At 44.9% G+C, this 24948-nt stretch overlaps 1 protein-coding gene across 1 annotated transcript; it reads right to left on the bottom strand.

The window, feature by feature from the left end:
• Nucleotides 1-10675: 10675 nt before the first annotated feature.
• Nucleotides 10676-19710, bottom strand: LOC108920125 (VIP36-like protein). The gene is made up of 8 exons (XM_029247096.1): nucleotides 19518-19710; nucleotides 18361-18479; nucleotides 17781-17898; nucleotides 17507-17589; nucleotides 14739-14900; nucleotides 14406-14520; nucleotides 13826-13948; nucleotides 10676-12567 (listed from the first exon to the last, which is right to left on the bottom strand). Exons 1-8 carry the CDS (start codon nucleotides 19642-19644, stop codon nucleotides 12425-12427), a joined length of 990 nt encoding a protein of 329 aa, XP_029102929.1. The 5' UTR covers nucleotides 19645-19710; the 3' UTR covers nucleotides 10676-12424.
• Between the last annotated feature and the right edge of the window lie 5238 nt (nucleotides 19711-24948).

The raw sequence follows: 24948 nt of genomic DNA on the forward strand, positions 1-24948 counted from the left end.
TGATTTAACTGATCTCTGCTGCTTAATGAAACATCATCATGTATCGCGTTCAAAGTCGCGAAGTATTTTTACATTTCAGTGAGTAAATGTGAGAAATACCTGAAACATTAATTTAAAAGCCGCTCAGAAAACTGCTGGGAAATTATACACTCATTTTTTACAATTACAGCAACTGATAAAAGTTTCAGAAACCCTTCAAACGGAGCTTCACAGCGTTATTTACGAGTCTTGTGGTTTTCTGACGACTCTGCTGAGGTGAAGAATATAATTTGTATGTAATTTATGGTGCGTATTTTCACACATAATTAATTATTTCCATTAATTATATATTCATTTATAGAAGGGACTGTAGGAATCCTGTTTCTGCGTCCATAATTTACTCTGTAATGACACACTGTTACACCACCCCGTGTGTGTTCAGCTTAACATCGAAGTGTAATGACACTAATGTAGCGTAAAATTCAACTGTATTATAATAATATGAAAGTGGTTTCCTGCTGCTTGTGGATGTGCTGTGTGTGTGTGTGTGTGTGTGTGTGTGTGTGTACATGTATGAGTGTTTGCGTCCCCGTGTGTCCAGCCCACAGTCTGTTCTCTATGTACCGACTCCCTTCCATTGGACCTTTCACTGCTGGACTTTCTTTAATGGCTTCTCTAGTCACTGTTTCTGGAGAGCTGTGAAAAAGACCCCCCCACATGACCCATCATCCCTGACAGCTGGTAATAACCACCAGCACAGGGGATGGATACACACAATTTACCATACTGTACTGTACAACACCTTACCTTTACTATACTGTACTGTAGCTGCTCCTTGGCCTTGAACCAGGGGTCATTCATTTAGTTTATTCAGGAAATTAAATATAAACACAATACAGTATGCAGTACAATATGAAACACATTCACACAGTTACCGCACCGGGCTCTTTCCCACTTTTCTTTTTAATTCATCAGTTCTCTGCAGGATCAGCAATAAATCAAGCAGGGATCCAGTGAGCGTTTGGATTTATTGTGAACAACTTTCTAAAACTGCGCACTGCTGCTAAAATGCACATACCCACCCATCAGCGGAATTTTTCTTGCTAATTGCTCTACTGTCTCTGCAACTATTCAATGAAATAACACACTCAATATGGGAACAGACACTCCTGTGGAACTTCATACGCTTCCCATAATCAACACACATTCCTACACCAAGGGGCGGAGATCTGTGTGGAGATGCACAAACTACAGTACATCGCTACACTTGTGCTTCACTTGCCTGATATGTGACTAAAATTTTTCCATACATGCTTCGGATAAATTCCATGGTGCTGTTTCTTTTTTTTTGTTTTGTTTTGTGAATTCAAAATAGGGTATGAACGTTTGAAATAGACATTTATGCATTTAGCTGACCATTTTCACCAAAACAACTTACAGTTAGTTACCCATTTACACTGCTGGGTAATTGTTAGTGCAGCAACTTAGGGTTAGTGCCTCACTCAAGGGTACAACAGCAGGAGGGGAGATTCAAACCTGCAACCTCTGGGTGCAAAGGCAACAGGCGTAACACTGCGCTGCCAAAGAGTGGAGTAGTGTCAAAGAGTGTTTGTAAACTGAGGGACACCTTTATATTCAATTACTTTGTTTATCGGGGGGTGTGGTGGCGCGGTGGCGCGGTGGCGCAGTGGGTTGGACCACAGTCCTGCTGTCCGGTAGGTCTGGGGTTCGAGTCCCGCTTGGGGTACCTTGTGACGGACTGGCGTCCCATCCTGGGTGTGTCCCCTCCCCCTCTGGCCTTACGCCCTGTGTTGCCGGGTAGGCTCCGTGACCCCATATGGGACAAGCGGCTCTGAAAATGTGTGTGTGTGTGTGTACTTTGTTTATCATTTAATTTTTTTTACACTATTTAAATTTCTTTTATTAGTCGGTCCAAATATTTTAAAAGTATTGTACAGAGATGAGGCTCTTGCTTTTCCACTGCTGAAAATCAGTGTGTCTGTCAATCACGTGACAAGGGACAGGGCCATTTGGGGGGCGTAAGCAGCACCCCCCCACGGCAGGGTTCGGGGAACAGCGGTGCTGCCGGATTCCCCTTTCAGCATCTTGTTTGTGTTTCTGTGAATGAATGAAGGACAGGAGGGAGCAGCGGCATGGGGGGGGCAGCAAGTGGAAGAGTTCAGAGAGTGGAGAAAAGCAGGAAAGAGCAGCTTGGGGGGGATGACGTCTCACCTGGTGTAGCGGGGTCTCCCCTGCATCACTGCTGTGGAAGAGATCTGTTCATCCAGTGACTCTGTTAATTTACCTCTTTTTGTAACAGCTCTATAAATACTGGAGACAGAAGCTGAGCCTGGATCTGAGGGGTGTGTCTATGTGTGTGTGTGTGTGTGTGTGTGTGTGTGTGTGTGTGTGTGTGTGCACTAAAAAGAGAAGCAGCAGCAGCTCCCCTTTCTGCTCCCAGAGGACAAATCCGCAGCACAAAAACTCATTTTCCGCAAGTAGTTTGTCTGCCAACCAAGGAGGATTGATATATTATTGCGGGCGTTAAGCGAGGGAGGCTGGGTGCGAGAGCCGGGGATTTCTCAGTCTCTCTCTCGGAGCCCCAGCGGAGGGTGGAGGGGGGGCTGCAAGTGGAGTGTGACTCCCTGTCGCCGGTGATAAATCGACGGGCAGTGAAATGGATTTGTTTTAAACTGGTAACACATGACAGAAATAATAATTGGGAACGGGCTGTGTGACACTGTGATGGATTGGCCAGGCAGGTGGATCTCTCTCTCTCTCTCTCTCTCACACACACACACACACACACACACACACACACACACACACACGCGCGCGCTGGAGTGCAAGGAGAGAACAGGGACGAGGAAGACATAGAATAATGAAGGGAAAATCCACAAACAGTGTATGGAATCGATGAGAAAATTTGCTTCGCATCACAAGAGCAGCGGAGCCAAGTGGCTCGAGGGGAGGCAGCAGCGCCGGGGAAGGAGATAAATGGAAAGGTCTAGAATGGCACACGACCAGGTGTCCACACACCCTTTCTGGGGAAATGGTGCTGTTCGTTGGCTCATTTGATGCCAGATATGTGATAGAGCAAAACGCTGTGATTTACACCATAGCTTCAGAATGAGCAGCCATGCAAAAAAGTAAAATAAAGACACTGTTTACCACATTTACATCATTAGATCTCTTCTTATCGAAACTGGTCCCTCTGGTACAAGTCACACGCACCCGAGTCATGTACAAGATTTAAAAATGTGCCACAGTTACGAGGAGAAAAGAGTAAAAGCTCCTGCAAAAGAGCACAAAACATTTAAAGTGCAGGAGCTCGACCCTGATACCATGGTGCAGCCCACACAACACACCACAAACCAATGTACTGGGTGTGTGTGTGTGTGTGTGTGTGTGTGTGTGTGTGTGTGTGTGTGTGTGTGTGTGTGTGTGTGTGTGAGACAACGGGGAATGTTTGCAATTTAAAAAAGTGTTAATTACGAAAGAGAGTTATTTTCATGCAGCTTTTACTTCTCAGAAAGAGGCCTCAAGTGACTCCAGTGCTGGAGCTGTAAAATCAGAGTAATAATAAAGTGCAAAATGACATGTACAGTAAATCGTGGTGTGGAAACTGAGCCTGCTGGACAGAAGCAGCAGAAAATGGAACTGACTTTGAACGGAGTTGCTTACCTGAAGTCGGTGGTTGTGCTGAGCTCGCAGCCCCACCTTTCCGTTTGTTCTGCACCGATTCCGGCTGAACGGAGCCCTAAATTCATACATTATATTCATGCGGTAAGTGGTCGCAGAGCCTCTGCCAGCCGGAGGAGAAGACAGACCCCCGACGGGCACCGATGAACAAACTGCTACGTTATTAGTGTGTCGCAGTCCTTTGTCCCCAGACACATTTCCGTAAATGTTTACGTAATATTTCCAATATTTCCAATTCCAAATTATTTGTGTCGGGACCCCACTCCTTCCCTGTGGTGCTGAGCTGCAGGGGTCTTCAGTCGAGTAAAGGCACCGATATGTGAAAAGAATGTGGTGATCTAACATTTTGACACTGTGTTCAGACTGTGCTCTCTGTGTGTGTGTGTGTTGGAAACTGACAATACTACACTGGTATTTAGCTTCGTTCTCAGTATCTTTATAACAGCCGTGCTCAAATGAGCAGCACAAACAGTAAAACCCGCAGCTGCCTAATTTTACTGCAGCAATTTTTAGCTCTAGGGCACTACAGGTGGAGGTGGGAGTCGAACCTGTGACTTTTGGGTCCAAAGGCAGCAGCTGTCCTAGTGATATTAATGATAATTAGAAAGGTCATCAATGCATTTTATTGCTTGACCACTGTAGTGCTCTCTCTCACAGGGCATAAAAAGCGTCCTGAGAAAAATAATCTCTCTCTCTCTCTCTCTCTCTCTCACACACACACACACACACACACACACGTCCCAAATGGGGCTGTGACAAACCAGAGCCTAGCCCAGTGACGCAGGGTGCAAGGGACACACCTAGGCAGGGCTCGAACTCCAGACCCACCAGAAAGCAGGCTTCGACCAAACCCACTGTGCCCCTTGGGAAAAATAAATTGGAATTTAATTGAAAAACAGGAAATGTAAATGTCTGTGCAAATACGGGGTCTTTACACAACAATAATGTCCTCTTGATTGGCCTTAATTGCAAATTATTTATTGTTTATTTTTAGTGTTAAGTGGTCCTGCAGCGGTCAGCACTGGTGTCTCACTGCATTTGGTTTGTGCGGCTGGACACGGGTTCGATTCCCACTCAGTCTGCGCAGAGTTTGCATGTTCTCTCGTGTTTCCTTTGCGCACTTCAGGTAACTTGTGTGTGTGCGTGTGTGTGCGTGTGCGTGTGTGTGTGTGTGTGAGGGAGACGGGAGCTCAGCTGAAAGCCACAGACTTAATCCTATGCACCATTAAGCAGTCCCAGTGAAGGCAACGTGCCCAATACATCATCCATGCTCGGTAAACACGGTGACGGCACCACATTAGCAGCTGGAAATGAAGTCTCTTTTCATGGGCAAATGGAGAATTTACTCTCAGCGACTCTCCGACTCAGCTCAAGAACACACACTTTCCCTGCACATCACTCCGCACACATATTTGCGCGTTTCACAATAAATATTTGTCAATGAACGCGGCCCTGGGGCTCCAGTCCCAAGCGTGTCTTCGCCGAGGACGTTCGGTGGCTCCGGATGAGGGTGTGCGGAAGGCGAGATGATGATGATATGATCATGGGCAAATCTGAGCGTAGGAGTCGGTTCCTTGTTCTTAGACGCATGAAAGAAACGCAATAAAGTCGATTATTTTCTTGTTTGAAAGCGTGTTGCATGAGCGGCTTATTTGTGAATTACATTCAGCCCCCCGTGCAACAAAAACTGCAACAATGATTTATGAAAATAAATCTTTTTTCTCATGCAATAAACTCAATATTGAGCACAATGCAATTTGTATCGGGCTATGCCATCATTTTACTCCATTTTACCCCCACAGCAGGTATTTTACTCTGTGTTTCACTCTGAATCGCAGGAGGACACTGTGCTTCTTACAGAACAAATCCAACCACTGCACACACTTCACGCTCCCATCGCACTGACAGTGTCAGCTAATCACAGCCCTTGACTGTGGTAAATATAATATTGTAAGTAAAGATATCTTATTATTATTGTTGTTGTTAATTTATCTGACACTTTCTCCAAAGCAACTCAGTGTTAAGTAATTTACAAGTTTGTTCCCCATTTAAACAGCAGGGTAATTTTACTGCAGTAATTGAGGGGATGTACCTTGCTCACGGGCACTAGAGGAGTTGATGTCAATCATTGGTTAGTGCTGCTGCACAGTACCTGCGTTCTGTGGTTCACTGAGTGGAAATGAACTGGGGGTGAACTGCAGCGTGTGTGTGTGTGTGTGTGTGTGTGTGTGTGTGTGTGTGTGTGTGTGTGTGTGTGCAGAGTGAAAGACACAGGCAGTGATCTCATCGCCTTTGTCTCTTTAAGTCGTAAACATCTTTGAGCCAAATGATGAGGGTGTCTCCACGCAGGGGGTGTCCTGCCTCACACCTGCACCTCCAGGACTCTCTGTCTCACGAGAGCTTATTGATCATAACTGAACGAAAATACACAACGAAAACACACGCTACACAGAATCGTTTTTGTCACCAACGTTGTAAAATACATTATATCGATCGTTTCATTGCGAATGTCACGCATACCTTCTATTTTGGCATTTTGATGAATTTCATCTGATTCATTTGCTCCCCCCCAGAGGAGAGGATTTTGCTTTCACGGCATCAACGAATGAGCTGTTTGACAGGAGCTGCTCTCAGGAGTGAAAGAAGCCCGAGAGCCTAAAATACTGTGTTTCCCACACGTGTTTACAGCGAGCTCTCGCTACAGGGTAAACTGTACCTTCATTACCGCGCTCTCCTCCTCTGGGAAACAAGTGACTCCCAGCGGCTCTAGATGTGCAGGAAGGAGAGGGCAGTGGGTCAGTGAACAAATGGACACACTCTTCTCTACATGTCTTGCTGACGGGAGGGTGGGGAGTGGGGAGTGGGGAGTGGGGAGTGGGGGGGGGTGTTACTCCACCACTGCGCTGTGTGTCTGCAGAGAGTCACTGTCCTGATACAGGGGGGCAGCGATGGGTCGGTGGGTCACCGCACGGTCATCTCAGCACAGTCCGTACGTCAGGCCCTGCCGGCGCTCATCTCCTCTGTCCAGCCGATGAGGACCCTCCCAGTGCATTCTGGGAAGGCGACTGTCTCTGAATGGCCGGATGGTGACTACACTCCATCCTGTGCTCAGGTGCTGTGGTACTATTATTATTACTATTATTATTATTATTATTATTAGTAGTAGTAGTAGTAGTATTAGTACAGTATTGGTATTATTATTATTAGAGAGGAAGCTTAGAATATTAGGTTTGCTGGTCGCATGGATGTGTCAGAGGTCAGGTGTGAGTGGGGGGGGGAACACTCATTCCAGTGAGGATTACATGTTTTTTGGAAAGCAGGCAGTAAGTATGAGTCACGTTCATGTCGGTCTTTACTCTCCTAACTCCAACCATTAGAAACAGTTTAGAAAAGACACGGGGAGGTGTGTTTCGTGGGGAGCTACAGTGGACCCCACAGTGGACCCCACGCTGGACCTCACGCCGGACCCCACGCGGCCGACTGGTCCGGCTCGTCCCACGAGTCACTTATCGGAGCCCCGGCTTCTGCTCTGCGTTTCACCGACTGAGCCGGGTGTGTGTGAGGACAGGAGTGTGTCGCTGCGCGTGACTGGGTGGCTCTGCCCACCTCTGCAGGTTACGGCCCAGCTCATCGCGTGGATGTTTTATTGCCCCCCGCAATCAGAGAAAGCACCATGTTTACCGTGTTATTCTCAGAAATCACCTCCAGAGCCGTAAAAGTGTTGGAGGCACCAGATCATGGAGAGATAATCCTCAAAGCAACAATGGGAGGAATGTCTCCCTCCTTGTCTACATTATCATCGAGAGCTGGGAGGTGGGGGGGCTTCTCTTGCCAAACGAGTCAGTGATCAAACCCCTGATGGCAAACAATGGGTTAAATTACACTAACGCTCAATATGATCATAATCATTGATCCACTAAACATGGGAATAAACGCAGTGGAAGCGAACGCTTGTCAGCCAACTGCTTCACTGCTTTTTCACCTTCTGAGAACCAACCGTCGCCATGGAAACAGTACACACACTGTTGTTTTGGGGAAGGAAATAAACAGTTTTAGCTGCAAAACAATAGTGGCGAAAGAAACAATTTCAAAGAATCTATAGACAATAAACTGGACATTCGGCACCAGGGGATTGTGGTGAGATGCATACTTTACATTTGAAGGATCCGGGTTCAAATCCCACCTCGAGCTGCAGTCCTACCTTCCACTGAGATACTTACCCTGAACTGATGTGGTAAGAATTACCCACTTGTATGAAATGGGTAAATGAGTGTAAGTAGCCTTAAGTTGCCTTGAAGAAAAGTGTGAGCTAAATGAACAAATATTAATATGCAATCTGGGGTAAGTGAAGCAGGTCACTACAGTAAAATACAGTGTAAAAATGTTTCAGTGTGTGTCACTGATATTGAATATATTGATACTGAACGTTATATCATAAAAAGTGAGTGAGATCACACCTGAGCAAAAAAGAGGACTTTTAAAATTATCTAAGGGTTAATGGGGCATATTTCTAATAGTCTCGCTTTTTATTTATTTCAGTGTTTTTACTCCCTCATCCAGACACTCGTGATGCTTCCCATCGTGCGGAGTTTCTAAGAGCGTGTTGGAAGCTTCTAGGTTCCTGCACAGTTTTCATTCAGTGACTTTGTGACAATTGCTGGTTCTTGTCACAAGAGACCAAACTATTTGTTTGTTTGTTTGTTTGTTTGTTTGTTTGTTTGGTCATCAATCAATCAGTAGATCTGTGTGTTTATTCACTTTATTTATTTGTACTGGGAGCCAAATGTGTGAAGGTGTGTGTGTGGACCTCAGTGTTCACTCCTTCCGGCACACCCTTGGTTTGCGGAGCACTGCAACCCCCCCCCCCCACCCCCACCACAGGCCCAGCCGCCTCTCTGCTCTGCCGGCGAAAGACGTGCGACTCGATTGTTTTACTCCCTGGGATCATTTGCCCATCGTTTACTTTACAGGGTTCGCGCTCTGATCCCGCTGCTGTTGTGTTTTTATTTTTATTTACTGTATTTCAGGGACCACAGGTCAACGAGTTACTGAATTGTCTCTCGTTGGGCCGAGTCACACGCTCCTTTCTTTATCACACAGCATTTCTGTAACAGTGCAGCTAATGTCTCAAGAGAGGTACTGCGCAATCGTACCAGTGTAAAAGTAAGGGTACTGTGCATTCGTACCGGTGTAAAAGTAAGGGTACTGCACATTCATACCAGTGTAAAAGTAAGGGTACAAGTGGAACTGAATCATTTCATGTGAAACACAGCTGCACTTTCAGCAGTGACTCCAGATAATAATAATACAATAAGGGAAGCGTTTGAAGTGCGCTGTACTATTTTGACTAAAAAAGCATCATTAACACTTTAGTGACTTTTGAGCACAAGAGCAGTGTGATGAGACACATTTAATGTTAAACCTGTTTTGTTAAAGATTAAACTCAAATGTTTATCTTTGTATATTATCTTTATTCCTTTTGATGCTGTCTTTTTGGACAGTCTTGCTATGTTCCCTTCCTTCAACGTATTGTTATTCCACCAAAATGGTGAGCTGCTGGGATAGGCTCCCGACCACCCCGACCCTGCACGTTGACCCCAAAGGAAGAGAACGCGGAACAGAACTGTGACATGGAGCGAAGCTGCAGTTTGACACAGTTGTGTGAAGCGGGACAAAGCAGCTCGAACCCCTTCTCTGAGCTCCAGACCATCGAAGGCCCCAAGTTGAGGGTGGGGACACTTTTTGAACTTCCTTTGTCCTACATGCTGTCAGTGTGTATGGACTGTTTGCTCTGGATCAATTGCAGAGCCAACTGCGCCCCCTGGTGGCTCTGACTGACACTACAAAACTCCAATCAGGTTCATGTTCCTGTTACACCTGAACCACTCCAGTCCAGCTGAGCAAAGCACAGCAAATATGAAATGTGCAGAAACATGTGAACTGGAGTAATGGGCCCAAAAGCTGCAAGCAGGAAAAGTAAGCGAAGGCACCTTGTAGGGCGCCGCACCTGCAGCACACCTGTGTGGAAACAGAGCTGACTGGGTAGAAAGAGGTTTGGACCAGAGAAAGTTCAGGATACGCAGTAAAATAAGTCCCCAATGAAGACAGCAGTGATACATTTGCTCATTTAGGTGACACTTTTCTGGAAAGCAACTCATGCCATCCCATATATACAGCCAGATAATATTTACTGGTGTAATTTAGGGTTAGCACTTTGCTCAAGGGAACCACAGCAGTAGGTAGGATTTGAACTTGTGACCTTCGGATGTGAAGGCACTGTCATCAGCCCATTCCTGCAAACATCAGCTCTGTGTCAGTGTTTTGTTCCCTTTCCTCAATTTATTGCCGCTCAGTGGAGAAAAACGAAACCAAAACGCAGTAAAACGTGAACACACACACGCACGCACGCACACACACACACACACACACACACACACACACACACACAGTCTGAACCGCTTACGGTGTCACAGGGAGCCGGAGCCTAACCCGGCAACACAGGGCAAAAGGGTGGAGGGAGAGGGGACACCAGCCCGTCGCAAGGCACCCCAAGCGGGGACTCGAACCCAAGACCCACTGGAGAGCAGGACCTGGTCCAACCCACTGGACCACCACCCCTCCCCAGTAAAATGTGAACAAGTATCTTCAAACCTGTACAGTCATGTGGGGACAGTTGGTAGTGTAGTAGTTAGCAGTGCTGCCTTTGGAACCAAAGGATGTGGTGTTGAATCCCACCTTGAGAAAGGTACTTACCCTGAATTGCTCCAGTAAAGTTACCCAGCTGTATAAATGGGTGCAAGTGTAAGATGTACATGATGCTGTAATTACATGTTTGTACTACAGCTGCAGTTACACAAACATCAAAGGGGTCGTGTTAATTACGGTCAATAATAATGCTTTTATGGAACAACAGCAGTGTGTGTGTGTGTGTGTGTGTGTGTGTGTGTGTGTAAAAGGCAGTGGTTAAGGACACTGCCGTTCTCATGTTTCACACTTGGGGGGTTTAACACTTTTATTGGCTCAGAACTGGCACAACAAACACAAAAAGAGGCAGGATGCACACACTTTACCACAGTGTACTACAGTGTACCACACAGTACACAGCAATCCGTCTACAGTCTGTCTCTTTATCTCAAGATCACAGGAGTTCATAGTGCAGTAAGAAACATGAGGTCCATTTTCATTACAGCCCAAGACAGGAAATAAGGAGGAAATGTCCCCGGACAGGGCAGGCTCATTGAGTCACGGTAAATACTATTAAAAAAATACAATTTGTTTCTATGTTTCTCCACATGAAAGACGACCGGCGGATTCTCCAGAACGTTCAAGTTGAATCGAGATGCCCCAAACAGGCCCCCGTTTCCCAGAAACACAACCTTCACCCCAGTATGAAATTTAAAGCAGGAAAAGGAAAGAAAACGAAAGGTTAGTGCAACATACTGTTCAAGTTCAATCACAGAAATCACTTTCTGTCTCCTTGTGCAGCTGAAACTGAAATCAGAATACCTTCAAACACAAACGAACACACATTTTAAACTACATTCTAGAGCTATTAAATACTTTTTTTTGCAATCTGGCGCATTTTCACAAAGGCACTCAGTGAATTTCAAGCTAAGACTTTTTCCTGTTATAATAGTTTCGTAAAACGTTCTCAGGGCGCTTGCAGAAACAGTAACACTCCACACGGCTCATGTACGTCCCCATTTGTTTACCATCACTCTACTTCTACTACGTTGTACGATTAAAAAAAACAACACTATTTACAGGAAGTTAAATCTATCCTATTCAGGTTCTCAGTTATCACTGTAATTATTATTCATCCATCCATTTTCAATAACCACTTGTCCTGTTCAGGGTCACGGTGATCCGGAGCCTATCCTGGAACTGCTGGTGCAAGGCTGAGAGGGGGGTGGCACCCTGGACGGGATTATTATTATTATCATCATCACTCTCTTTACTCAATTAACAAAGTAATACAGCAAAAACCCAGTTTCTACAAAGTTTGTAGAAATAAAGAGGAAAAAAGTGCATTACAGCGAATTACAGTCAGTGGACAAATGAAAACTCTGCCAAACTTTAAGCGGAAAAGTTACATGGCGGCTGTCAGCAGCCCATCGTCGCAGTCACTGCCAAGGCTGTAGAAAAGTGCAGCATGATCCATATGATTACTACGGTAAGTGTAAACATTACCGTACCTTTTTCTAACAGAGAACTCAAAAAGGACAAGAGCCACACATGAAGAACAAAGTGCTACCAAACCTCTACACCACATGAAACGGAACAAAGTGTGTTAATACACAACAAACTGGGCAGAAAGTGGTGGCGGAAGCGGTGAAGGAGCAAACGGGCGTCTTCACACTTTGTTAGGACTTCGTCGCACCCCGAGTGCAGCACTCGTACCAAATGAATCCAAACTGCAGCGAAAGAAGAAGGGAACTGTGGCGCATTCGGGCATCGCGTTTCCTCCACTTTGAACGTGAAAGTGAAGCGAAGTGTCAGACCTGTCAAAACGAATCACGACGAGCTGTTGAAGGACACGGTTCAGCTGCACCTTTTTTTTACTAACCTTTTTTTGGCAAATCGGACTTGGACTTGTGGGACGCGGTCAAGGCACTCGGGTCTCTTTGGCTCAGACTCAACAGATTACAGTGAAGGGGCTGGGAGAGGTCAGAGGTCAGAGGAGGAAGAACAACAGCGCTCCCTTGGGCTCACGGAGCGCCGTGGAGAGGGCATGACCCCGGGGTCAGTAGAAGCGCTTGCGGCTGCTCTCCCTCCAGCGGCTGTACAGCAGCAGGCCGACGACGGCGAGCAGGAAGCAGCCGACGAGAGAGAATAGCAGCGTGAAGAAAAGGGTGATGGTGCTCATCGCCTCCTCCTGGATCTCCACTGCAACAGAAAGCAACATGTCCAAAACGGAGCGTGAGCGCCGACACCTGCATTCGTCCACCTAGGGTGACTTTGAGAGCGTTCGCCAGTCGCACTCATACCCGTGTGGAACACGTCTCAAACACGTCCACAAATGGACCAAGTCCCAGAAAATTTGAGAATTTAATTACTCATTCAGGGAAAATTCCTATTCATTCCAAACACTTCCCAAAGTCACCCTCAATAATGCATAATATGATGTATAAAAAAAACACAGTGCAGTACAATGAACTTTTTCATTCCCTCAGTGTTCGGGTTCCCTGCCTCCACACAGCGTTTTACAGCCCTGCACGTCTCAGCAGTACTTTTTTTTTTTTAAATAAATCACACCTGTCTGTAGTAGAAAACATGGACTTGTATCTAAAAAGCTTGACATTCCACACAAGTTCATTTTTTTAATTCTACAATTGAACATGAGTCAGAAAAAATATGATGAAATGAAAGAGCATGAATGTTTAACTGTTCTCCCCATGTCAAAATTATAAATAAATGCAGAAATTAAAGATTATATCTTTTTTTAAAGTTTATTGGGTCTTTGGGGGTAATAGCCTACTGTTTAGCAAAATTTTTATCAAATTAATTTTTTGAAAAAAAGGAGTTATCAGAAGTGTGGGTACACATTTCCCACAATGCACTCTCTCTCACACAGCTATTTGAGGCAATTTTCAAATGTGATTTCGGCTAATGTCACGGTACCCAAACCGGGAAAAAATGGTGGTATTAAAAATTCGGGAGACTGAATAACAGGGATCACTGTTTAACCACACAATTTAATTCAGTAGCAGTTTAAATTTAATTAATAAAATAAAGTAAATTAGGTAGACTTGTCTATCCAGGGAGCGGCACGGTGCCAACGCGTGTAACACCTCACACCTTAAGTGTGACACACACACATACACACTTTCAGATGAAAAGCTGTGAGGTGACTTTTCAAAGGCAACATGCCCTGCACCTAGTACTACGGTTAAAGTACAGCACTGAAGTATTTCCAGTGTACGTCAAAATCCAAACGTACATTTCAGCAGCACTTTCTGAAAATATTTCTCAAGTTGATTTTTCAGATTCAGTGCCTCACTTTGGCTAAACTACTACAAAATGAACCTTATATGAAAAAAGAGCTTACGCATGACCTGAAGTACCTAAAGACGTCACAGCAGTACTTTGTACCTCAGGACTTGTGGGACAGGGGACTAAGTACTAATGTGTGCGACTGTCTCACCGCGCTGCTGCTCCATGCTGTCCACACTGGGAAGTGTGACGTCCTCGTCCTGCTCGTCTCGCCCCTGCGTATCGTCCCGCACCGTCAGCTGGTAAAGCTTCAGGGAGATCAGGTCGTGGTTGTCTGAGGAGCAGCAGATGTAAAGAACGAGAGCAGGAAAGCAGAGTGAATGTCGGGGACACGAGGCGAGGGACAGCTGGACATGTGCTGTTTGCCACGAAAAGACGTGAAGAAAAAGGACAGAAAAGGCAACACTGTGTCTCTTAAGAATTCGCTGTGTGTACAGGTTTTGGAATACACATATTTCTATATGTGATCTCCACAACAAACAAAACACAAATGATTCCCCACAATTTTTAAGCAACTGTTTAAAACTGTTTTAAAATATCATTGGCCTTAAAATAAAGTCACTACTCATTAAAAAAATACATTGATGATCTCTGACTAGAAGGAGAATGAACAATAAACGAAGGCTTAATAATGACAACAATTTTAAAAAAATGAATTTTTGAAGGGCGGTTAAGGGGACAGATCAGTGGACGAAGACCTCCTTCCTAGAGCACTGCAATAACTCCCGTACCGGACAGGTCTCCGGTGACAGAGGAAGCGCCAAAGTAGTAGCCAAGTGGCAACCGCACCCCAGGCACATCTAGACAGTCCCGCCACTCCTGCTTCCCATCAACATCGATTGTTACCTGGGGGGGAGGGGGTTAGAGACCAAGTAAAACACAACACCAACACACAGTGATATCTGTCCATCAGCAGTGCCTGGCATTACGCCACTACTCGTGTTTTTACTGTGTTTCAATTACATATATTGTTTATTCTTTTAAGTTATATTCTGCCAGTGGCAGGTATACACACTCAGTGAGCGAGCATCCATCGCTTTCTGATCTGCGTGCCACCATCTCACCGTCAGCCTGCGGCGAAGGTACCGGATGGAGAGAAAGGTATCATGGTTGAGGTTGCGAAGCACAGCAGTGCACCCCCCCAACTCCGTGGGTCGCCCGTCCCGTTCGTGATCGTACTTCACGCTTCCGTTGCCCACCATCGCCGACACGTAAGGGAATATCCGCTGGAGGGAAAACATGCACAAGTACATTTAGAAACATAGTGCAACAGCAGTACGTTACCAAGTAATGAAGGACAGCTGTACAGCAGGTTGGCGACGTATCAGCTTCACCAGCACCAAGAGCTGTTTCCTCCCTCGCAGATTCTATATGTAGCAACTTGTGCGATGGGTGCCGGCAAAAACAGTGGTTTTGATCTAAGTGATTGTGCTTCCACAACTGCATGTGCATCTGTACTTCTCTGCTGCTGAAATACACTTTTGTTTACTGAGTTGTCTGCTAAATGAATAAAACCACAGACAACTGCTTGGAGTGATAGGGAGCAGCATGGTTTATCAGACAGGAACCAAGGGGCACAGAAGACTTCCTCTCTCTCCCACCCAACAGACCGCGGGAGGTCAGGGAAAAGACAGTTTCTCTCTGTGGTGGGCCGGGATGCATCGTGCACAAAGCTGCGTTCCCAGTCCCCTGGCAGGGGTATTTATGACACGTTGCAAATAAAAAACCACAATAAAGAACTCTGGCCAGAGCTACCCAAGGGTGCTGGTGCTCTCCTGCAGCTTCTCAATCCCTTTTTTACCCCACACATCATATGAAATGAACTAATACTCAATACAAAACAAGCATAATTATAAGAAACAGAAATTTAAAAAAAAAAAAAAAAGACGTATATCATTTACTTTGAAGCACAGACAACAAGTTCATATTAACCCAGAGCCAGAGGAGTCACATGGCAGTGGAGTTGGAAGGAGAGGCAGCGCTTCACTGAGAGCTCAGAAGTGTTAGATGTAGAAGCCACAGGATGATCTACAGCTTGGTCACTATCTGTTTTCTTCTTTTATACCTTTGCTACTCCTTTGAATCACTTAATATAGCTCTTCTTACTACGATCACTATTAGTTGGGGTATTTCTTTAAAGCAAAAAAGTTAGGATCCGGCAAAAAGTCTGTTACCAGGCTGTTCTCAAGTCGGGGACCGACTGTAACTAAGAGAAAGGGCCGAACAGAGACAAAGTCTTTATTTCCCCCCAATTTATTGACTAAATGTTACTGAGTATGATGGAGGTTACAGACAGAGACTAAAGTATTTCAAGTCCCAGCAGGACTTAAGGAAAATGACCACATGTATAAGTGAATAAACCTGTAACCATCTTTGGGTAAAAGAATCAACTAAGAAAAGAAAATTACATCCAGCGTATGAGGAGATGGGCTTTAGGAACAGACTAAACGAAGCTGCTCACACGTAATGAAAGGAATGGATTTCTCAGAAAGCAGGGCGGGAAGCTGCAGGAATCATGCTCCTGATTCTGAGAGAGGGGTACCTGTGTGGCAGAGCTGGATTTCTTCTGCTTCTATGTTTAGTCCACAATGAAGCACAAAACAAAAGATCACAACACAAGTAAGTTCTGCACCGAGACTTAAGGAACACAGACACAGACCTTGTTTCTTTACTGAAACAATACCAAGTAAACACATTCCCCGTCATTCAAATTCCTGTGAGGAGATGGAATCACTTCTTATGGGTTTCAAAAAAAAAAAAAAAAAAAATCAGGTCCTGGACTGACAATGTGCCATCTAATTAAAATAATGTTTTTTTGCATGAATTTGACACCATCTACAATATTTTAATATTACTTCTCTGGTCACTACCAAAAACCATTTGTCTAGGTTTGAGCTGAAGAAAGAACTAAGGAGCTTTTAAGTGCTGTGGAACCCCGTGCCAACGATGGAAGGAAGAGCTGTCTTGTCCAAGTCTCTTATCATTCTAACTCATTCCTAACATCTTACAGTGTTTTAACAAAGCAGATGGTTCTAACCTTTTCCCAGATGGCGTGCGTTTGACTCATTCTGAAGAAGTGCTTCACTGGTGAGTGCTGTTTTCCTCTTTTCAACTAAGAACACAGATACCGAAGGGCTCTATTCCAAGGCCAAGTGTGAGTCATAGAATGCGCTTTATTTCATTCATTTATTCCACTAAATATTCCCTTTTACTCACTTTCAGTTGGATTTTTGAACTTGTAGCAGCCATCTGAGGTGAGTGTGGGGTTTGTGAACTAAACAAGAGTACTGCAAACACACTCATGAGAGGAAATACATAAAATCACTGACAGAAAGTCTCTGACTTGTGTTTTAAAACATTACAAGGGAGTTTTTTTTACTTTGTTTTAATCAAGCTGTCCTTATACCAGTTTCACGAGAACTATAATGAAGAAACTGCTATTTCTTTTCAAGGCTTCACTGACAACGTGGGTCAATGATGCTGTGCTCATGGTTTAAGTCTAGGTTTTATATGCACCTACTTGTGCGATGAATATCGGTGCATAAAGTGGAAAGAAACAAACTAAGTTTACTTAAGAATCACACATCTGCAACAATGTCTTTTTCTCCTAATGTAATGCACAAATTGTATTTTCTCTGAGATGTACATCACTTTGGAGAAAAATGCCTGATAAATGAATAAATGTAAACGTAAGTCGGGCTGCAAGTGTGTGAAAGTGTTCGGTAGGTCTAAATGTCTAAATTCAAACGTGACTTTGCACAGACAGGACGACCACCAGCTTGCAGAGAACGCGCAGAGAACGCTTAGAGAACCTCTGCACTAGTAGCTGTACCTCGTGTTGTTTCTCCTCATTGGGGTAGGTGTCCACAAACACTCCCAGTCCAGTAAAGAGGTCCATATTACCAAACACCGGACCTGCAACAACAAAAAGTGAGAGAAAACTTCCGCATTCCAAAATGATGAACAACATTATCTTTGGGATTTGGGAAACTTGACCTGCTTTGAATTGGCACTGTGGAGAACGGTGAAGACATCATCATTGCACACTTCAATGCACAGCGTGTTTTAAAATGTTTCTGAACAGGTGTGTATATCAGCACTGTTACCACTCTGCATGCGCTCCTTGGTGTACCACAGCGCTAGTCCGTCACCGATCAGGTTCTTCTTCCCGTGCCCGTGGATTCTGAAGTGAACGCGCAGCTCCCAGTCTCGCAGGTAACAGGGCTGCGGGCACAAGCTCACCACAGTCAGCACAATGCCAATATAACGCAAGTCATGAATGCAAATAATACATACAGTAATATCTTCCAGGACTCACTTGAAAATTCTATTTAAAAGGCAATACATTCCACATTTCGTCAAGACATGCACAAAAAAAATACTTTTCCCCCATTATTTATTCATGAATGTCCCTCAAAATATAAAGGCAAGCTCTTGACTTAGAAATATCATCATTTCTAATTATTATGATGACTGATTATTTCTATTTCATACAACTGTAGAAGTTAACACTTGCTGCATCCTCAAGCGCTGCAATTAGACACAAAAGACTACATATGATGCCAAAGACGCCCAAGTTTTTATTTTTCTTTTTGCGCCCTTCCTGCCAACAGTAGTGGAGAACGAGTCGAGTGACTGTGTGCTGTGGAACAGTGATACTGTACACGTGCGAACTGGCAGACTCACAATTCGGCTCCACACGGCACCCTGCATGCTCTGCACGTCCGGCGTCAGGCGGATGAAGTCAGTGGTCATCACCGCAGTGCCCATCAGGTCCCAGTGGGAGAAGCCAGGGGACCCCACACCTGCACAGGTCATGGTCACTCTCTAACGGTCACTAATCACACTGGAGGCGTTTGGTCCCACAACTACCTCCGTGTCACTTAGGCGACACAGCACAGACAACAAAGGCAAACAAAAGGAAACAAGAGAAGCGACAAATGGGGACAATACGGAACAGGGCCAGTAGGTGGAACAGCGCTTAGAGGCGCTGCTTCCTAGTCGGAGGACATGGGCTTGGATCTTGTCCGATCAAGGTACTTAGCCTGAACCGATACAGTAAAATTTACTCTGCTGCGTAGATGGGTAAATCACTGTAACTTGTAAGTATAGCATGGCAACTTCAGTCATTGTGATCTACCCATACAAACATAGAGCAGGGTAATTTTACTGTGTCAGTTCAGGCTAAATGGCCTAATCATTTACATTTATTCACTTAGTACACGCTTTTCTCCAAAGCAACTTACAATGTATACTATGTATGTAGGGTTACTAGCCCACACACCTTATTCACCGCAGTGATTTACACTGCTAGACACACTACTTAGAATGGGTCACTCATCCATACATCAGCGGAACACACTCTCTCTGTGACACTCATACACTGTGGGGAACCTGAACAACATGTCTTTGGAGTGTGGGAGGAAACCGGAGCACCGGGAGGAAACCCACGCAAACACGGGGAGACCATGCGATCGCCACACAGACTGAGTGGGGCTCGAACCACGGTCTCTCGCACAACAGGCGCTGTGAGGCAGCAGCGCTACTCAGTGCCAACGTAATCATGGTAAATCGTGGTAATCATCATGCGTACACACGCGGTGAATATACCGCTACCGATGCAGCACAGTTTGGGGTTTGTTTCTCAGAAGTAAGATGTTAAACTTGAATGAAAACACTGTGTAAGTATTTTTCTTCTCTCCAAAGTCTGACGACAGTCGCAGTAGCCCGACTCGATCGGTTGTTAAAACAGGGTACTTTCGAGGTATTTTCGGGGGTCGGGGGGGGGGTGGGGGACAGACTCTGACCCCAACGCTGACTGGCTGTTCTACTGAGGCAACTACCTTGGTACGGCTTCGTGAGCGAGTACTCCCGCTTGAGAAACTCCTCCGTCTCGTAACCATGGCCCCCAAAGGACGTTCCTACTAGGAGGAGGAGGAGGACGAAGGTCCGCAGCGCTCGACCGCTCATTTTTACACCACAAAACACAGTAAAGAGACGCGTCCCGCGAACGCACCGCAAATCGCACCGAATTGAGGTGGCTACCATTTTGTTCCGCCCACCTGCGCTCCTCTCGCTGCTATTGGCTTGCGTGTTCAAGCGGTTACTGCTTATTTGTTCAAGCAGCTGTCAATCCAAAGAGCCAGCCTCGCCGTTGGCCAGCAGAAGTCGAGTTGTAGCCACGTCTCATTGGTTGAGCCCTTGCGCGACCGTTGAACTGAAGAGAAGTGAAGAGACGAGTTTCTCGACGAAGTCGCCGAGCTGTTCGTTTTGTAGCGGCCGCTTTTAGCGATTCTTCACTTTTACTCACTTAACTTTTAATTGTGTACCTTTACAGAGTTAGCTTTTACAGACTCTTAACTTTCAGCAGTTAACTTTCACAAACGTGGCACCAAATTTGACCCGTTTTGAACCTCAACAGCAGTAATAAATGTGAAGTTTTCAACTGGAAATTTGATGACTTTTCCTCGTCACGCAAAATTAAAACAATTTTAAAAAAGTAAATATTTCCAAATTCACTGCTGTTGTACAGCTTTGTGTTTTTGTACAAATATTATGTTTGGGGCCAGTTGTGATCCGGCCTCAAGCACGTTATACGGTTATTAACCACACGGGGTAAAATGGCGAAAAAAGGCTAATTTAGTAAAACCCACAGTACGGTACTACAGTAGTAAACACAGTAAAAGTGTGACACACGTGTGTGTGAACACAGGAAGCTCAGGAAACATTTTCTCATTGACAAACGCAAAGTCTTTTGTTAAGTAACCAAGAAAGTGTTGAAGATAGGAGAAGTGAATGCAGGTTTCCACCGGGTTGATGTTGGTTACTGTAGTAGTTTTACCATAGGATCTGTGCAGCGGCACAGCGAGTAGCGCTGCTGTCTCACAGCGTCTGGGCGGTGCGAGAGGACATGGGTTCGATCCCCGCTCCGTCTGTGTGGAGTTTGCATGTTCTTCCTGTGTCTGCATGGGTTTCCTCTGGGTGCTCTGGTTTCCTCCCACACTCCAAAGACATGCTGCTCAGGTTCACCCGTAGTGTGTGAGTGACAGAGAGTATGTATGTGTTCCACTGATATATGGATGAGTGACATAGTGTATCTAGCAGTGAATAAGGTGTGTGGGCTGATAACACTACATAGAGTTCATCGGAAGTTGCTTTTGAGAAAAGCTTCTGCTAAATAAATACATGTAATGCTGGGTGGTGAGTGATAATGAGAGGAAATACTCATATATCAGGATCCCTCAGTAATACCATGGTGATATCCTTTTTACTACATGTATTTCAAATCATTTTCCAGTGAAGGTGGCGATAAACCTTTACTTTGCCTTTCCCTTACACCCCCCCCCCCCCCCCCAGAGGCTTAAATCTCTGCTTTTCCCTCAAGAGCTCGTTGTTGTCAATAAAGAGAATAGCACTGCAGCAGGACTTCATTTATTTATTCCATTTTATTTATTTCTAATCTGTTATGTATCTTTAACAAATCTATGCTTGAAAAAAGCGAAATGAAGCAAAGGACACTACGTTATATGTTGAGAGGCGTAGGCCTTGGTGGGATGGAAAACCTAAGCTTTCGGCTGTTTTTTTATGACTTGACAGTTACTGTTGTTATCGAGGCATCAGTATTCATGCTTTTATTTTCAAACTTCACAAGTCTCAGTCAATTTATTTATTAATCATGGAAGCACTATGTCTCTTTCTCCTAATGTAATGCACAAACTGCATTTTCTCTGAGATGTATTTCGCTTTGGAGAAAAGCATCACAACACACACACACACACACACACACACACACACACACACACACACACCATCTGAAACTGCTTATCCCATGTGGGGTCACAGGGAGCCAGAGCCTAGCCCTGCAACGCAGGGTGCAGGGCTGGAGGGGGAGGGGACACACCCAGGACAGGGCTTGAACCCCAGATCCACCAGAGAGCAGGACCCGGTCAAGCCCACTGCACCACTGCACCACTGCCCCCCCCCCAGAAAAGCATCTGCCAAATGAATGAATGTAAATGTAAATGTAATTATTTTGGGACTTAACACAGTGTTTATTAACAGAACGGATCACACATTTTTGTCACTTATCCCACTTATTCAATGTATTTTAAATTCAGGTTTATTTTCAACTGGGGGTGCGGTGGCGCAGTGGGTTGGACTGCAGTCCTACTCTCCGTTGGGTCTGGGGTTTGAGTCCCGCTTGGGGTGCCTTGCAATGGACTGGTGTCCTGTCCTGGGTGTGTCCCCTCCCTCTCCAGCCTTGTGCCCTGTGTTGCTGGGTTAGGCTCTGGTTCTGTGTGTGTGTGTGTGTGTGTGTGTGTGTGTGTGTGTGTGTGTGTGTTTATTTTCAACTTGCTTGCAGTCTGTCTTATTTCTTTGATTGGCAGGTGCTTTAGTCAGGATGAAGAATTAACTTTCAGCTCAGTTTATTTTTGTGTTGCACCCTTTCCCATTTGCCTCAAGGAATGAAAAAGGAAGACAAATGCAAAATGCACAGAAACATCAGCAAATAATATAACAAGAAACACGATGCACATGACTGGTGTTGGAGAAAAGCCTGAAGGCAAAGATGGAGAGGAAACAAAACTCATAATGGAGTTACAGGAGGAAAATCCCCCGGGGGGTCCAAGGCCAGCTGGTGGCCCGACTCTCCTTTCTACGTTAACACGGTACATTTATGGTAAAATGTTTGTCAAGTGATTATATGGCAATCACCAGTGGGGCAGCGATCAGTACTGCAATAACAGCTCAGCTCACTCACCCTGGGCAAGACAGGGTTTCAGATCAGAGAAGAACATTTAAACATCAAGTACATTTATCTGATGCTCTTCTCCACAGCAACTGATAGTGTTAAGGTTATAATTCTTTACCCATTTATACAGTTGGGTAATCTTACTGGAACATTTTAAGGTTAGTACCCTGCTCAAGGGACTACAGCCAGAGGTGGCCAAACCCTCCCAGTTACCAATAAGACTGGCTTTACCATAGTAAGTAAGTGCGTGCACCTGTTCCATTCTTTTTGGAGAAGCCAGCGAGATGTTCTGCATGATCCATTATAATCTTTTCCTTCCTCATCACCAGCGATCTGGATTTTGACGGCTTGAATCTCATCCCAGCCCACAATTAGCTTTTCAAGCACCTGTAAAATCCACCTGCTGTACATCCTGGAACAGAGGCTGCAGTCGTTGTCAAATCATCCATTATGCATCACGCTTGTCCTTTGTGTGTATAAATGAGTCGTGCAGAACGTCTCTGTGTGTCCGGTGTGCACCTGTCTGTCACTTCTTTCATTAATTCATAGGTAAAAATGATAGCAGTTTCTCTTACATCTGAGAAATAGTAAGTACAGAGGTTATCGTGTATGCCATGGTTTGTGTTTTTGTGGAAAATATAACAAAGACAATATTTATGTGACGGTGCACAAAAGATGCTGATGAAGCACATGAAACCTCTCAAACGGGCTGTTTGTTCTCTGCGCATTGTGTCATATTTACATTTACATTGTGTCATATGTATCCAGGCTGCTGGTTTTTTAACTTGTGAGTAAAACACTGAATTTGCTTGTGTTTTTATAGCGCGCCTTCCAGCAGGCTGAGTGGTGCACAAAATGATAGAGTCACCAACAACCTCCATCATTGTGGCACATGATGAAGAAGGAGAGAACAAGAACGGTGCATCACGCCCTTAAGAAGTGGTGCAGGGTTTTCGCGTGGGCTGGGAAAACATCGTTATTGCTTTTTTCCCATTTCAATTAATGCAAAGTGGGCTTTCGGAATCAAAAATTTTGGCATTTGTGCCGTTTTTAGAAACGGATTAATTTCCTAAATCGGGGGATATCTGTACTTACCTGCAAATGCTGTCAGTGGCACAAATTTTTCTGCAGAAACTGACAAAATGATGTAGGTAACAGTGAACTGGCTTTTGCGTGAGAGCAGACGGGCGAACAAAGGGCCACATTCTATGTATGAAAAGAAAACGGTTTATTGCAGTGAAGGAGTCCTAAGATCTGGGAATATTGCTATAGTAGAACTCGCTGTTTTCCACAATAACTACCTGCCGTCGGCTACTCTGGTAAATGCAGCTCCAGCTCCGTGGTGTTCGGGGAACCGCACTGAAATGTTTCTGGTGCACTGTTTCTAGAGGAGGCACTGATACTTTTCCACATTAAAATTAATAATTACAGCCATTGCTGCTGTTGAGTTCACTTTCGGTTGGTTTTTCTTTGCTAATTATTGGTGCTCTTTCAGTGCAGGTGAATATTTTATTCATCAAAGGCAGTATTTTTAAGAAACTCCTTCCAGGAAATTGAAGAGCAGGTAATGGCAGGTAATGATCAGTGTGATCGGTTGATTCCCTATAAGAGGAGTGTCAAGACCCTGGTTATTGTCTGCAAATGCATAAATAGAACTGCTCCCAGCTATTTACAAGACTTGATCAACCGCTACACCCCAACTAGACCCCTTCGCTCGTCTACTTCTGCCCGCTTGGTGGTCCCACGCGTGAAAGGTAAAGCACGGAGGTTCTCGGTTCTGGCTCCGTTGCGGTGGAACGACCTCCCCCTCTCACTCAGAACTGCTGAATCTCTGTCCACATTTAAAAAGGGTCTTAAAACTCCCCTCTTCCGGACTCACGTCGCCCAAGATCTCTCCAACTCATGTATGATGTAAATGTTCATGCACCGTAGCTTCATGATCATCCCCAGATAAGCCTTTATAAGCTGCTACTCCGGCATTGTATGTGATTGTTTATTTATCTTATGTTCTAAAAAAACATGGTAGGAGGTTATCAGGATTCATCTATCCTGCACCAACTCAAGCGATGAACATCGGTGCATCAAGTGGAAAGTAACAAAATAGGTTTACTTAAGAATCACATGTCTGCAACCGTGTCTCTTTCTCCTAATATAATACACAAATTTGTATTTTTGCTGAGATGTACGTCGCTTTGGAGAAAAGTGTCTGCTAAATGAATAAATGTAAATGTAAATGTTAAACCGAAAAAATGAAGGTGTGTAGATGAGCTGAGCAGGATGTGAGAGCGCAGCGGAGTACATTGTACACCGGCAGTGTTTATCACTCAGCAGAGGACACAAAAGAAGGGATGGAGCGGTGGAGCACTGCTGACAGCAATATTTGAACATATTGACTGATGGCTCCGAGAATTAGTCTCACCGCTAACGATACCATGAGGCTCCAAACTGGGAACTACACAGCGGCAGGAGCAACTGCTGTTAGAAACACCTTGTAAAAAATGTCAATATCAAGTTCTCACTTG

This window comes from Scleropages formosus, chromosome 21 (genome assembly GCF_900964775.1).
Source record: "Scleropages formosus chromosome 21, fSclFor1.1, whole genome shotgun sequence".
Classification (NCBI taxonomy): domain Eukaryota; kingdom Metazoa; phylum Chordata; class Actinopteri; order Osteoglossiformes; family Osteoglossidae; genus Scleropages; species Scleropages formosus.

Bases quoted from the DNA above. Each gene is read 5' to 3' on its own strand.
- LOC108920125 (XM_029247096.1), bottom strand. From the start codon at position 19,644: ATGAGCGGTCGAGCGCTGCGGACCTTCGTCCTCCTCCTCCTCCTAGTA. The intron at 17,899-18,360 runs GTGAGTCTGCCA...TTGTGCCCGCAG, and splicing joins GTGCCGTGTGGAGCCGAATT to CCCTGTTACCTGCGAGACTG. The intron at 13,949-14,405 runs GTACGGGAGTTA...GCTGCTCCTCAG, and splicing joins TGTCACCGGAGACCTGTCCG to ACAACCACGACCTGATCTCC.